General features: G+C 49.0%; 1 protein-coding gene across 1 annotated transcript in view; it reads right to left on the bottom strand.

Moving 5' to 3' along the window:
- Positions 1–16594, bottom strand: part of gfra4a (GDNF family receptor alpha 4a) — a 149132-nt gene that overhangs the window by 54912 nt on the left and 77626 nt on the right. Inside the window, exon 8 of the mRNA XM_031787579.1 lies at positions 118–227. Coding sequence (XP_031643439.1) covers positions 118–227 — 110 coding nt within the window. The remainder of the gene's footprint in view (positions 1–117; positions 228–16594) is intronic.

Below are 16594 nucleotides of genomic sequence, written 5' to 3' on the forward strand. Positions count from 1 at the left end.
GCCAGTGTGTTAGGTCTACTTTACCCATGAGGCCAGTGTGTTAGGTCTACTTTACCCATGAGGCCAGTGTGTTAGGTCTACTTTACCCATGAAGCCAGTGTGTTAGGACTACTTTACCCATGAGGCCAGTGTAGGACAAGAGGCAGGCTGCGTAGTTGTCCTGTTTGCAGCCGCTGGCAAAGTGTTCTGAGGGCTGACAGTCGTACTGGAACTGGGCCCAGCGGGACCTGGGTGGGGGACACAAGACAACAACCATCATTCTCTATCTCCCCTTCCTCCCCTGTCTCCTCTGTCCTCTGTCCATTCCCTGTCTCCTTTCCCTCCCCTGTCTCCTCTTCCTCCTCTGACTGCCAGTCTGACAGGAGTAAGTTAAAAATCTAAGGGACTGAGACTGGGTATCTACTGGGCTGATGTATGGAACAGTACTGAGATGAGCCATAGCAAGGATCGTTTGTTTGATTTAGAATTTGGCCTCACTGCTATTATCATGACAGAAATGCATTGAATAACATATTAATCTCTAAACAGATGGACATAGTGTGTAGCTGTTACATGCACCTCTGGGAAGAGGGAACGCTACTCCCTGCAACAACTCAACTTCCCGTGGAGGTAAAGAGGTATGGGGCTGTAGGTGGAGGTAAAGAGGTATGTGACTGTAGGTGGAGGTAAAGAGGTATGTGACTGTAGGTGGAGGTAAAGAGGTATGTGACTGTAGGTGGAGGTATAGAGGTATGTGACTGTAGGTGGAGGTATGGGACTGTAGGTGGAGGTATAGAGGTATGGGACTGTAGGTGGAGGTAAAGAGGTATGGGACTGTAGGTGGAGGTAAAGAGGTATGGGACTGTAGGTGGAGGTATAGAGGTATGGGACTGTAGGTGGAGGTATAGAGGTATGTGACTGTAGGTGGAGGTAAAGAGGTATGGGACTGTAGGTGGAGGTAAAGAGGTATGGGACTGTAGGTGGAGGTATAGAGGTATGGGACTGTAGGTGGAGGTAAAGAGGTATGGGACTGTAGGCGGAGGGATGTGACTGTAGGTGGAGGTATAGAGGTATGGGACTGTAGGTGGAGGTATGGGACTGTAGGTGGAGGTAAAGAGGTATGGGACTGTAGGTGGAGGTAAAGAGGTATGGGACTGTAGGTGGAGGTAAAGAGGTATGGGACTGTAGGTAGAGGTAAAGAGGTATGGGACTGTAGGTGGAGGTATAGAGGTATGTGACTGTAGGTGGAGGTAAAGAGGTATGGGACTGTAGGTGGAGGTAAAGAGGTATGGGACTGTAGGTGGAGGTAAAGAGGTATGGTACTATAGGTGGAGGTATAGAGGTATGGGACTGTAGGTGGAGGTAAAGAGGTATGGGACTGTAGGTGGAGGTATGGGACTGTAGGTGGAGGTAAAGAGGTATGTGACTGTAGGTGGAGGTATGGGACTGTAGGTGGAGGTAAAGAGGTATGGGACTGTAGGTGGAGGTATGGGACTGTAGGTGGAGGTAAAGAGGTATGGAACTGTAGGTGGAGGTATGGGACTGTAGGTGGAGGTAAAGAGGTATGTGACTGTAGGTGTGAGTAAGGATGACAAAAGGCAGAGAATTTACCGTTTACAGGGAATTTATTCCATCACACGTTAATTTTTGGAAAAAGGGGCTGGACGGAACCAAAGAAAATAAAGTAAATATCAAACCCCCCACTCCTACCTTACCTGCCTACCCACTACTTACCTAACTAGCACCACCTGGTGCCCTAACCAAAATACAGGGGGTGGTCCGCCCAGGTCTTACCTAGTGTGCCTAGACAGTGAATATACTACGGGTATATGTATGCCCGCAGGCCTCTTGCCTAAGCACTCCCTAGGTGCCTTCCCCTTCCCCCCGGGAACAAATGAAACAGGATAATCCAAACGCAATTAAACAATTTCAAGAATGAAAAACACAGTTCTATTGTTCACACATACTTCAGATCAGCAGCTACAAAAAATGGATAACAAAACCTGTCTCTCAGCCACAACCAAGACATATCAAGCATCAGCCTTATTTCCCTTTTCTGAGCAACAGAACACTGGTTCATATAATAGCTTCAGAAGGAGTTGGTAATTGAAGACAGCTGTTTCTGACGAGAGGGCGGGGTCAGCTCCAATCATCAATGGGGCTGACCAATCAGCTGCTACCCCAGATTGAGATGCAGCCCTACCATCTTCTAATTCAGATTGAGACACAGCCCTCCAATCTTCCTCCCCATATTGAGACACAGCCCTACCATCTTCTAATCCAGATTGAGACGCAGCCCTCCAATCTTCCACCCCATATTGAGACACAGCCCTACCATCTTCTAATCCAGATTGAGACGCAGCCCTCCAATCTTCCACCCCATATTGAGACACAGCCCTACCATCTTCTACCCCAGATTGAGACGCAGCCCTTACCATCTTCCACCCCATATTGAGACACAGCCCTACCATCTTCTATCCAGATTGAGATGCAGCACTACCATCTTCTACCCCAGATTGAGACACAGCCCTACCATCTTCCCGTGCAGATTGAGACGCAGCCTCTAACATCTTCCCCTGCAGATTGAGACACAGCCCTACCATATTCTACCCCAGATTGAGATGCAGCCCTACCATCTTCCCTTGCAGATTGAAACGCAGCCCTACCATCTTCATCCAGATTGAGATGCAGCCCTACCATCTTCCCTTGCATTTGAGACACAGCCCTACCATCTTCCCCTGCAGATTGAGACACAGCCCTACCAGCCCTACAATCTTCCCCTGCAGATTGAGATGCAGCCCTACCAGGCCCACCATCTTCCCCTGCAGATTGAAACACAGCCCTACCAGCCCTACCGTCTTCCCCTGCAGATTGAGACACAGCCCTACCATTTTCCCCTGCAGATTGAGACACAGCCCTACCATCTTCCCCTGCAGATTGAAACACAGCCCTACCAGCCCTACCGTCTTCCCCTGCAGATTGAGACACAGCCCTACCATTTTCCCCTGCAGATTGAGACACAGCCCTACCATCTTCCCCTGCAGATTGAGACACAGCCCTACCATCTTCCCCTGCAGATTGAGACACAGCCCTACCATCTTCTACCCCAGATTGAGACACAGCCCTACCGTCTTCCTCTGCAGATTGAGACACAGCCCTACCGTCTTCCCCTGCATATTGAGACACAGCCTTAACATCTTCCCCTGCAGATTGAGACACAGCCCTACCATTTTCCCCTGCAGATTGAGACACAGCCCTACCATCTTCCCCTGCAGATTGAGACACAGCCCTACCAGCCCTACCATCTTCCCCTGCAGATTGAGACACAGCCCTACCATCTTCCCCTGCTGATTGAGACACAGCCCTACCATCTTCTACCCCAGATTGAGACACAGCCTTAACATCTTCCCCTGCAGATTGAGACACAGCCCTACCGTCTTCCGCTGCAGATTGAGACACAGCCCTACCGTCTTCCCCTGCAGATTGAGACGCAGCCCTACCATCTTCCCCTAGCAGATTGAGACACAGCCCTACCAGCCCTACCATCTTCTAACCAGATTGAGATGCAGCCCTACCATCTTCTAACCATATTGAGATGCAGCCCTACCATCTTCTAATTCAGATTGAGACACAGCCCTCCAATCTTCCTCCCCATATTGAGACACAGCCCTACCATCTTCTAATCCAGATTGAGACGCAGCCCTCCAATCTTCCTCCCCATATTGAGACACAGCCCTACCATCTGCTACCCCAGATTGAGATGCATCCCTACCATCTTCTACCCCAGATTGAGATGCAGCCCTACCATCTGCTACCCCAGATTGAGATGCAGCCCTACCATCTTCTAATTCAGATTGAGACGCAGCCCTACCATCTTCCTCCCCATATTGAGACAAAGCCCTACCATCTTCTATCCAGATTGAGATGCAGCACTACCATCTTCTACCCCAGATTGAGATGCAGCCCTACCATCTCCCCTTGCAGATTGAGACGCAGCCCTACCATCTTCATCCAGATTGAGATGCAGCCCTACCATCTTCCCTTGCATTTGAGACACAGCCCTACCATCTTCCCCTGCAGATTGAGACACAGCCCTACCAGCCCTACAATCTTCCCCTGCAGATTGAAACGCAGCCCTACCATCTTCATCCAGATTGAGATGCAGCCCTACCATCTTCCCTTTCATTTGAGACACAGCCCTACCACCTTCCCCTGCAGATTGAGACATAGCCCTACCATCTTCCACCCCATATTGAGACACAGCCCTACCATCTTCTATCCAGATTGAGATGCATCCCTACCATCTTCTACCCCAGATTGAGATGCAGCCCTACCATCTGCTACCCCAGATTGAGATGCAGCCCTACCATCTTCTAATTCAGATTGAGACGCAGCCCTACCATCTTCCTCCCCATATTGAGACAAAGCCCTACCATCTTCTATCCAGATTGAGATGCAGCACTACCATCTTCTACCCCAGATTGAGATGCAGCCCTACCATCTCCCCTTGCAGATTGAGACGCAGCCCTACCATCTTCATCCAGATTGAGATGCAGCCCTACCATCTTCCCTTGCATTTGAGACACAGCCCTACCATCTTCCCCTGCAGATTGAGACACAGCCCTACCAGCCCTACAATCTTCCCCTGCAGATTGAAACGCAGCCCTACCATCTTCATCCAGATTGAGATGCAGCCCTACCATCTTCCCTTTCATTTGAGACACAGCCCTACCACCTTCCCCTGCAGATTGAGACATAGCCCTACCATCTTCCACCCCATATTGAGACACAGCCCTACCATCTTCTATCCAGATTGAGATGCAGCACTACCATCTTCTACCCCAGATTGAGACACAGCCCTACCATCTTCCCCTGCATATTGAGACGCAGCCTTAACATCTTCCCCTGCAGATTGAGACACAGCCCTACCATATTCTACCCCAGATTGAGATGCAGCCCTACCATCTTCCCTTGCAGATTGAGACGCAGCCCTACCATCTTCATCCAGATTGAGATGCAGCCCTACCATCTTCCCTTGCATTTGAGACACAGCCCTACCATCTTCCCCTGCAGATTGAGACACAGCCCTACCAGCCCTACAATCTTCCCCTGCAGATTGAGACGCAGCCCTACCATCTTCCACCCCATATTGAGACACAGCCCTACCATCTTCTACCCCAGATTGAGACACAGCCCTACCATCTTCTACTCCAGATTGAGACACAGCCCTACCATCTTCTATCCAGATTGAGATGCAGCACTACCATCTTCTACCCCAGATTGAGACACAGCCCTACCATCTTCCCGTGCAGATTGAGACGCAGCCTCTAACATCTTCCCCTGCAGATTGAGACACAGCCCTACCATATTCTACCCCAGATTGAGATGCAGCCCTACCATCTTCCCTTGCAGATTGAAACGCAGCCCTACCATCTTCATCCAGATTGAGATGCAGCCCTACCATCTTCCCTTGCATTTGAGACACAGCCCTACCATCTTCCCCTGCAGATTGAGACACAGCCCTACCAGCCATACCGTCTTCCCCTGCAGATTGAGACACAGCCCTACCATTTTCCCCTGCAGATTGAGACACAACCCTACCATCTTCCCCTGCAGATTGAGACACAGCCCTACCAGCCCTACCATCTTCCCCTGCAGATTGAGACACAGCCCTACCGTCTTCCTTTGCAGATTGAGACACAGCCCTAACATCTTCCCCTGCAGATTGAGACACAGCCCTACCGTCTTCCCCTGCAGATTGAGACACAGCCCTAACATCTTCCCCTGCAGATTGAGACACAGCCCTACCGTCTTCCCCTGCATATTGAGACACAGCCCTACCGTCTTCCCCTGCAGATTGAGACACAGCCCTACCGTCTTCCCCTAGCAGATTGAGACGCAGCCCTACCATCTTCCCCTGCAGATTGAGACGCAGCCCTACCATCTCCCCCTAGCAGATTGAGACACAGCCCTACCAGCCCTACCATCTCCTAACCAGATTGAGATGCAGCCCTACCATCTTCTAACCATATTGAGATGCAGCCCTACCATCTTCTAACCATATTGAGATGCAGCCCTACCATCTGCTACCCCAGATTGAGATGCAGCCCTACCATCTGCTACCCCAGATTGAGATGCAGCCCTACCATCTTCTAATCCATATTGAGATGCAGCCCTACCATCTTCTAATCCATATTGAGATGCAGCCCTACCATCTTCTAATCCATATTGAGATGCAGCCCTACCATTTGCTACTCCATATTGAGACGCAGCCCTACCATTTTACACCCCATATTTAGACGCAGCCCTACCATCTTCTAACCATATTGAGATGCAGCCCTACCATCTGCTACCCCAGATTGAGATGCAGCCCTACCATCTTCTAATTCAGATTGAGACACAGCCCTCCAATCTTCCTCCCCATATTGAGACACAGCCCTACCATCTTCTAATCCAGATTGAGACGCAGCCCTACCATCTTCCACCCCATATTGAGACACAGCCCTACCATCTTCTATCCAGATTGAGATGCAGCACTACCATCTTCTACCCCAGATTGAGACACAGCCCTACCATCTTCCCCTGCATATTGAGACGCAGCCCTAACATCTTCCCCTGCAGATTGAGACACAGCCCTACCATATTCTACCCCAGATTGAGATGCAGCTCTACCATCTTCCCTTGCAGATTGAGACGCAGCCCTACCATCTTCATCCTTATTGAGATGCAGCCCTACCATCTTCCCTTGCATTTGAGACACAGCCCTACCATCTTCCCCTGCAGATTGAGACACAGCCCTACCAGCCCTACAATCTTCCCCTGCAGATTGAGATGCAGCCCTACCAGCCCTACCATCTTCCCCTGCAGATTGAGACACAGCCCTACCAGCCCTACCATCTTCCCCTGCAGATTGAGATGCAGCCCTTCCAGCCCTACCATTTTCTACTCCAGATTGAAACACATCCCTACCATCTTCTACTCCAGATTGAGACACAGCCCTGCCATCTTCTACTCCAGATTGAGACACAGCCCTACCATCTTCTACTCCAGATTGAGACACAGCCCTACCACCCTACCGTCTTCCCCTGCAGATTGAGACACAGCCCTACCATTTTCCCCTGCAGATTGAGACACAGCCCTACCAGCCCTACAATCTTCCCCTGCAGATTGAGATGCAGCCCTACCAGCCCTACCATTTTCCCCTGCAGATTGAGACACAGCCCTACCAGCCCTACCATCTTCCCCTGCAGATTGAGACACAGCCCTACCATCTTCCCCTGCTGATTGAGACACAGCCCTACCATCTTCTACCCCAGATTGAGACACAGCCCTACCGTCTTCCCCTGCAGATTGAGACACAGCCCTACCATCTTCCCCTGCAGATTGAGACACAGCCCTACCAGCCCTACCATCTTCTACCCCAGATAAAGACACAGCCCTACCATCTTCCCCTGCAGATTGAGATGCAGCCCTACCAGCCCTACCATCTTCCCCAGCAGATTGACATGCAGCCCTACCAGCCCTACCATCTTCCCCTGCAGATTGAGGTGCAGCCCTTCCAGCCCTACCATCTTCCCCTGCAGATTGAGACACAGCCCTACCAGCCCTACCATCTTCCCCTGCAGATTGAGACACAGCCCTACCATCTTCTACCCCAGATTGAGACACAGCCCTACCATTTTCCCCTGCAGATTGAGACGCAGCCCTACCATTTTCCCCTGCAGATTGAGACACAGCCCTACCATCTTCTACCCCAGATTGAGACACAGCCCTACCATTTTCCCCTGCAGATTGAGACACAGCCCTACCATCTTCTACCTCAGAATGAGACACAGCCCTACCATTTTCCCCTGCAGATTGAGACGCAGCCCTACCATTTTCCCCTTCAGATTGAGACGCAGCCCTACCATCTTCTACCCCAGATTGAGACACTGCCCTACCATTTTCCCCCTGCAGATTGAGACGCAGCCCTACCATCTTCTACCCCAGATTGAGACACAGCCCTACCGTCTTCCCCTGCAGATTGAGACACAGCCCTAACATCTTCCCCTGCAGATTGAGACACAGCCCTAACGTCTTCCCCTGCAGATTGAGACACAGCCCTACCACCCTACCATCTTCCCCTGCAGATTGAGACACAGCCCTACCACCCTACCATCTTCCCCTGCAGATTGAGACGCAGCCCTACCATCTTCCCCTAGCAGATTGAGACACAGCCCTACCAGCCCTACCATCTTCCCCAGCAGATTGAGGTGCAGCCCTTCCAGCCCTACCATCTTCCCCTGCAGATTGAGACACAGGCCTACCAGCCCTACCATCTTCCCCTGCAGATTGAGACACAGCCCTACCATCTTCTACCCCAGATTGAGACACAGCCCTACCATTTTCCCCTGCCGATTGAGACGCAGCCCTACCATTTTCCCCTGCAGATTGAGACACAGCCCTACCATCTTCTACCCCAGATTGAGACACAGCCCTACCATTTTCCCCTGCAGATTGAGACACAGCCCTACCATCTTCTACCCCAGATTGAGATACAGCCCTACCATTTTCCCCTGCAGATTGAGACACAGCCCTACCATCTTCTACCCCAGATTGAGACACAGCCCTACCATTTTCCCCTGCAGATTGAGACGCAGCCCTACCATTTTCCCCTGCAGATTGAGACGCAGCCCTACCATCTTCCCCTGCAGATTGAGACGCAGCCCTACCATTTTCCCCTGCAGATTGAGACGCAGCCCTACCATCTTCTACCCCAGATTGAGACACAGCCCTACCATTTTCCCCTTCGGATTGAGACGCAGCCCTACCATTTCCCCTGCAGATTGAGACGCAGCCCTACCATCTTCCCCTGCAGATTGAGACGCAGCCCTACCATTTTCCCCTGCAGATTGAGACGCAGCCCTACCATTTTCCCCTGCAGATTGAGACACAGCCCTACCATTTTCCCCTGCAGATTGAGACGCAGCCCTACCATTTTCCCCTGCAGATTGAGACGCAGCCCTACCATTTTCCCCTGCAGATTGAGACGCAGCCCTACCATTTTCCCCTGCAGATTGAGACGCAGCCCTACCATTTTCCCCTGCAGATTGAGACGCAGCCCTACCATTTTCCCCTGCAGATTGAGACGCAGCCCATGCAAAAATACGACTATTTCTACCTTAAATTGAATGATTTTGATGGGGATTTTTTGCTAATTACATTTCTTGGGGCTCGGACATCGACTCTAGGTCATATTTTCCAACTGGAGTAAGATTGGCGACCTGCACACTGTGGAGCCCAGGGCCTTTGGTCCCTTCATCCCTCTAACCCAGGGCCTTTGGTCCCTTCATCCCTCTAACCCAGGGCCTTTGGTCCATTCATCCCTCTAACCCAGGGACTTTGGTCCATTCATCCCTCTAACACAGGGTTTTTAGTCCATTCATCCCTCTAACCCAGGGCCTTTGGTCCCTTCATCCCTCTAGAACAGGGCCGTTGGTCCCTTCATCCCTCTAGAACAGGGCTGTTGGTCCCTTCATCCCTCTAGAACAGGGCCTTTGGTCCCTCCATCCCTCTAGAACAGGGCCGTTGGTCCCTTCATCCCTCTAACCCAGGGCCTTTGGTCCCTTCATCCCTCTAGAACAGGGCCTTTGGTCCCTTCATCCCTCTAACCCAGGGACTTTGGTCCATTCATCCCTCTAACCCAGGGACTTTGGTCCATTCATCCCTCTAACACAGGGCTTTTAGTCCATTCATCCCTCTAACCCAGGGCCTTTGGTCCCTTCATCCCTCTAGAACAGGGCCTTTGGTCCCTTCATCCCTCTAACCCAGGGACTTTGGTCCATTCATCCCTCTAACCCAGGGACTTTGGTCCATTCATCCCTCTAACACAGGGCTTTTAGTCCATTCATCCCTCTAACCCAGGGCCTTTGGTCCCTTCATCCCTCTAGAACAGGGCCGTTGGTCCCTTCATCCCTCTAACCCAGGGCCTTTGGTCCCTTCATCCCTCTAGAACAGGGCCTTTGGTCCCTTCATCCCTCTAGAACAGGGCTTTTAGTCCATTCATCCCTCTAACCCAGGGCCTTTGGCCCCTTCATCCCTCTAGAACAGGGCCTTTGGTCCCTTCATCCCTCTAGAACAGGGCCTTTTGTCCCTTCATCCCTCTAGAACAGGGCCTTTGGTCCCTTCATCCCTCTAGAACAGGGCCTTTGGTCCCTTCATCCCTCTAGAACAGGGCCGATTTGTCCCTTCATCCCTCTAGAACAGGGCCTTTGGTCCCTTCATCCCTCTAACCCAGGGCCTTTGGTCCCTTCATCCCTCTAGAACAGGGCCTTTGGTCCCTTCATCCCTCTAGAACAGGGCCGATTTGTCCCTTCATCCCTCTAGAACAGGGCCGTTGGTCCCTTCATCCCTCTAACCCAGGGCCTTTGGTCCCTTCATCCCTCTAACCCAGGGCCTTTGGTCCATTCATCCCTCTAACACAGGGCTTTTAGTTTATTCATCCCTCTAACCCAGGGCCTTTGGTCCATTCATCCCTCTAGAACGTGCAGAATAATACACACACGCACGCACGCACACACACACACAGTGGCCTGGCGCAGCAGAGTAATGCCTGATCGATCGACATGACATATAACTTTTGTCTTCCTGACATCTGAAGAGGTACTAGATTAAACACTGGAGCCTATGTTCTGTCAGAGGAGAGAGAGAAAGAGAGAGAGGAGAGAGACTGTGTTGCTATCAGAGGAGAGAGAGAAAGAGAGAGAGGAGAGAGACTGTGTTGCTGTCAGAGGAGAGAGAGAAAGAGAGAGAGGAGAGAGACTGTTGCTGTCAGAGGAGAGAGAAAAAGAGAGAGAGGAGAGAGACTGTTGCTGTCAGAGGAGAGGAGAGAGGAGAGAGACTGTTGCTGTCAGAGGAGAGGAGAGAGGAGAGAGACTGTTGCTGTCAGAGGAGAGAGAAAAAGAGAGAGAGGAGAGAGACTGTTGCTGTCAGAGGAGAGGAGAGAGGAGAGAGACTGTTGCTGTCAGAGGAGAGAGAGAAAGAGAGAGAGGAGAGAGACTGTTGCTGTCAGAGGAGAGAGAAAAAGAGAGAGAGGAGAGAGACTGTTGCTGTCAGAGGAGAGGAGAGAGGAGAGAGACTGTTGCTGTCAGAGGAGAGAGAGAAAGAGAGAGAGGAGAGAGACTGTGTTGCTGTCAGAGGAGAGAGAGAAAGAGAGAGAGGAGAGAGACTGTGTTGCTATCAGAGGAGAGAGAGAAAGAGAGAGAGGAGAGAGACTGTGTTGCTGTCAGATGAGAGAGAGAAAGAGAGAGAGGAGAGAGACTGTGTTGCTGTCAGAGGAGAGAGAGAAAGAGAGAGAGGAGAGAGACTGTGTTGCTGTCAGATGAGAGAGAGAAAGAGAGAGAGGAGAGAGACTGTGTTGCTGTCAGAGGAGAGAGAGAAAGAGAGAGAGGAGAGAGACTGTGTTGCTGTCAGATGAGAGAGCGAAAGAAAGAAAGAGAGGAGAGAGACTGTGTTGCTGTCAGATGAGAGAGAGAAAGAAAGAAAGAGAGAGACTGTGTTGCTGTCAGAGGAGAGAGAGAGAGAAAGAGAGAGAGGAGAGAGACTGTGTTGCTGTCAGAGGAGAGAGAGAAAGAGAGAGAGGAGAGAGACTGTTCTGTCAGAGGAGAGAGAGAGGAGAGAGACTGTGTTGCTATCAGAGGAGAGAGAGAGAGACTTGTGTTTCTGTCAGAGGAGAGAGAGAGAGGAGAGAGACTGTGTTGCTATCAGAGGAGAGAGAGAAAGAGAGAGAGGAGAGAGACTATTCTGTCAGAGGAGAGAGAGAGAGACTTGTGTTTCTGTCAGAGGAGAGAGAGAGAGAGAGAAAGAGAGAGAGAATTGACCTATCCAGCTAACATATCACATTTAAATTATGTTAGAAAACTTAAGACAAATAAGAATAATGAAAAATGGTTTGGTGAAGAATGTAAAAACCTCAGAAGGAAATCTATCCAACCAAAAACACAGAGATCCATAAACCCTGAGCCTACTCCTTCACTATGGTGAATCACTAAAACAGAAATACACTACGGATAAAAGAAGGAACAGCACGACAGAAAACAGTTGATCCATAGAATCAATTAATTTCTGGGAAAATTGGAAAACAAAACAAACAACAACACGAAGAGTTCTCTTCTCCAACCTTTTGGACATGTAACAAAGAACCAAGATGAAAAACAAGTACGTGATCAGTTACAAACCTTAGAATCAACTATTAAAGACTACCAGAACACAGTGGACTATCCAATTACATCAGATGAACTACAGGACAAAATACAAACCCTCCAACCCAAAAAAAGGCCTGTGGTGTTGATGGTATCCTAAATAAAATGATAAAATATACAGACCACAAATTCAAAATAGGCTATTCTTAAACTCTTCAACATTATCCTTAGTTCTGGCATCTCCCCCAATATTTGGAACCAAGGACTGATCACCCCAATCCACAAAAGTGGAGACAAATTTCACCCAAATAACTACCGTGGGATATGTGTCAACAGTAACCTTGGGAAAATCCTCTGAATTATCATTAACAGCAGACTCATACATTTCCTCAGTTAAAACAATGTAATGAGCCAAAGTCAAATGGGTTCTAAATGACACACCAACCAAAACAAAGGCAAAGTCTTCTCGTGCTTTGTTGATTTCAAAAAAGCTTTAGACTCAATTTGGCATGAGGGTCTGCTATACACATTGATGGAAAGTGGTGTTTGGTAGAAAACATACAACATTATATACCTGTACTTTGGCCTAAACATCAGCGCCACAGGTAACTTCCACAAAGCTGTGAACAATCTGGTAGAAGGCCCTTCTTGCCTTGTCTCTGCCATCAAAAGGAACATTGAATTCAACATACCAATTAGGATCTGGCTAAAAAAATACTTGAATCAGTTATAGAACCCATTGCCCTTTATGATTGTGAGGTCTGGGGTCCGATCACCAACCAAGAATGGGACAATAACCTAAATGAGACTCTGCATGCAGAATTCTGCTAAAATATACTTATTGTACAACGCAAACACCCACACAATGCAGAGCAGAATTTTACCCGAAAATCCAGTAAAGAGCCGTTAAATTCTACAACCACCTAAAAGGAAGTGATGTCCACACATTCCGTAACAAAGCCATCACCTACAGAGAGATTAACCTAGAGAAGAGCCCCCTAAGCAAGTTGGTCCTGGGGCTCTGTTCACAAACACAAACAGACCCCACAGAGCCCCAGGACAGCAACACAATTAGACCCAACCAAATTATAAGAACGCTAAAAACTATTTCATACACTGGAAAGAATCAACAAAAAAACAGAGCAAACTAGAATGCTATTTGGCCCTAAACAGAGAGTACACAGCGGCAGAATACCTGACCCCTGTGACTGACCCAAACTTAAAGAAAGCTTTGACTATGTACAGAATCAGTGAGCAGAGCCTTGCTATTGAGAAAGGCCGCCGTAGACAGACCTGGCTCTCAAGAGAAGACAGGCTATGTGCACACTGCCCACAAAATGAGGTGGAAACGGAGCTGCACTTCCTAACCTCCTGTCCAATGTATGACCATATTAGAGACACATATTTCCCTCAGATTACACAGATCCACAAAGAATTAGAAAATAAACCCAATTTTGATAAACTCCCATATATATTGGGCAAAATATTGTAGTGTGCATCACAGCAGAAAGATTTGTGGCCCGTTGCCACAAGAAAAGGGCAAACAATGAATACAACATTGTAAATGCTACAGTGGCAAGAAAAAGTATGTGAACCCTTTGGAATTACCTGGATTTCTGCATAAATTGGTCGTCAAATTTGATCTGATCACGATAGACAAACACAGTGTACTTAAACTAATAACATGCAAAATATTGTATTTTTCTTATCTATATTGAGTACATAATTTTAACATTCACAGTGTAGGTTGGAAAAAGTATGTGATCCCCCTAGGCTAATGACTTTTCCAAAAGCTAATTGGAGTCAGGAGTCAGCTAACCTGCAGTCCAATCAATGAGATGAGATTGGAGATGGTTAGAGCTGCCCTGAAATATAAAAAACACTCACAGAATTTGAGTTTGCTTGCCTGATGTGAACCATGTCTCGAACAAGAGATCTCAGAAGACCAAAGATTAAGAATTGTTGACTTGCATAAAGCTTAAAAGGGTTACAAAAGTATCTCTAAAAGCCTTGATGTAAGGTAAGACAAACTGTCTATAAATGGAGAAAGTTAATTTATAGCTACTCTCTCTAGGAGTGGCTGTCCTGCAAATATGACTGTAAGAGCACAGCACATAATGCTCAATGAGTTTAGCTGACACTCTAGGATTCTTCATAAAGACTTACAGAAATCTCTGGAACATGCTAACATCTCTGTTGACGAGTCTACGATACGTTAAACACTAAACAAGAATGGTGTTTATGGGAGGACACCATGGAAGAAGCCACTGCTGACCAAAAAAAACAATTGCTGCACGTCTGAAGTTCGCAAAAGAGCCCCTGGATGTTCCACAGTGCTACTGACAAAATATTATGTGGACAGATGAAACTAAAGATCAGTTGTTTGGAAGGTACACACAAGAATATGTGTGGAGAACAAAATGCACAGCACAGAACACCAAAACCAACTGTAAAGTATGGTGGAGGGAGCATCATGGTTTGGAGCTGCTCTGCTGCCTCAGGGCCTGGACAGTGTCGTGTCTTTGGCCATGCCTACTCTGCTGCCTCAGGGCCTGGACAGTGTCGTGTCTTTGGCCATGCCTACTCTGCTGCCTCAGGGCCTGGACAGTGTCGTGTCTTTGGCCATGCCTACTCTGCTGCCTCAGGGCCTGGACAGTGTCGTGTCTTTGGCCATGCCTGCTCTGCTGCCTCAGGGCCTGGACAGTGTCGTGTCTTTGGCCATGCCTACTCTGCTGCCTCAGGGCCTGGACAGTGTCGTGTCTTTGGCCATGCCTACTCTGCTGCCTCAGGGCCTGGACAGTGTCGTGTCTTTGGCCATGCCTACTCTGCTGCCTCAGGGCCTGGACAGTGTCGTGTCTTTGGCCATGCCTACTCTGCTGCCTCAGGGCCTGGACAGTGTCGTGTCTTTGGCCATGCCTACTCTGCTGCCTCAGGGCCTGGACAGTGTCGTGTCTTTGGCCATGCCTACTCTGCTGCCTCAGGGCCTGGACAGTGTCGTGTCTTTGGCCATGCCTACTCTGCTGCCTCAGGGCCTGGACAGTGTTGTGTCTTTGGCCATGCCTACTCTGCTGCCTCAGGGCCTGGACAGTGTCGTGTCTTTGGCCATGCCTACTCTGCTGCCTCAGGGCCTGGACAGTGTTGTGTCTTTGGCCATGCCTACTCTGCTGCCTCAGGGCCTGGACAGTGTCGTGTCTTTGGCCATGCCTACTCTGCTGCCTCAGGGCCTGGACAGTGTTGTGTCTTTGGCCATGCCTACTCTGCTGCCTCAGGGCCTGGACAGTGTCGTGTCTTTGGCCATGCCTACTCTGCTGCCTCAGGGCCTGGACAGTGTTGTGTCTTTGGCCATGCCTACTCTGCTGCCTCAGGGCCTGGACAGTGTCGTGTCTTTGGCCATGCCTACTCTGCTGCCTCAGGGCCTGGACAGTGTCGTGTCTTTGGCCATGCCTACTCTGCTGCCTCAGGGCCTGGACAGTGTCGTGTCTTTGGCCATGCCTACTCTGCTGCCTCAGGGCCTGGACAGTGTCGTGTCTTTGGCCATGCCTACTCTGCTGCCTCAGGGCCTGGACAGTGTCGTGTCTTTGGCCATGCCTACTCTGCTGCCTCAGGGCCTGGACAGTGTCGTGTCTTTGGCCATGCCTACTCTGCCAGATTAAGTGATATGACATATGACAAAATAATTTCTCCGTAATTAAAATTATTATTATTAAAATTATCTAGAGAGTGGAGCACCACAAAATAATATTTATAGAGCTGTTATCTTCCGAATAAACTCTTAAAGACCTCGTAATATTTTACATCCACTCAATATTAATCTTCATCTTAATTCAGTCTCATCTGAAAGTTGTAAATTCTTGGTTATCTTCACGAACCCTGGCTAACAAGTTGAATCAGCAATATAAAATTGGGTTTAATTTGATTTATTTACTAAATATCTAACTAATCACACAGAATTACACATACACATAATTAAATCATAACTTGATTACAAATTACGTCATAAAGGAAAACGTCCCTAGTGGGCGGAACAGATATGACAGCTTGTTTCACAAAATAATGGGGGCTGGGTTTGAGTGAAAGAGCGGGAAGACTGAGGAACAAAGGGTGAAGCTGTGCTATCATAAATACAGTATCTTATGCTTTCTAAATTACCGCCCATTTGGCAAAGGAAAATGCAATAAATATTTACTCTGAGCTGCGCTTCGGTAGGTTGGTGGTAGATGGAAGGCCGTGTTGCCAAACCAAGTCCTTTGTCCTTTGAAGAATGTCTCTGGTTGTCAATTAGATATGTTGTAGTAACATCGTTGGGTGATAGATGGGATACTCTGTCTGTTCCTTCCTAACCCTCATTGCATCTGCTGTTGCTAACTCAACGGCTAGGAGGTATCACTTCTGTAGTGAATAAGAGTTCAAAGTTCATACCATTCGCAACCAAAGCT

The sequence above is a fragment of the Oncorhynchus kisutch genome, linkage group LG14 (genome assembly GCF_002021735.2).
Source record: "Oncorhynchus kisutch isolate 150728-3 linkage group LG14, Okis_V2, whole genome shotgun sequence".
NCBI classification, from domain to species: Eukaryota; Metazoa; Chordata; class Actinopteri; order Salmoniformes; family Salmonidae; genus Oncorhynchus; species Oncorhynchus kisutch.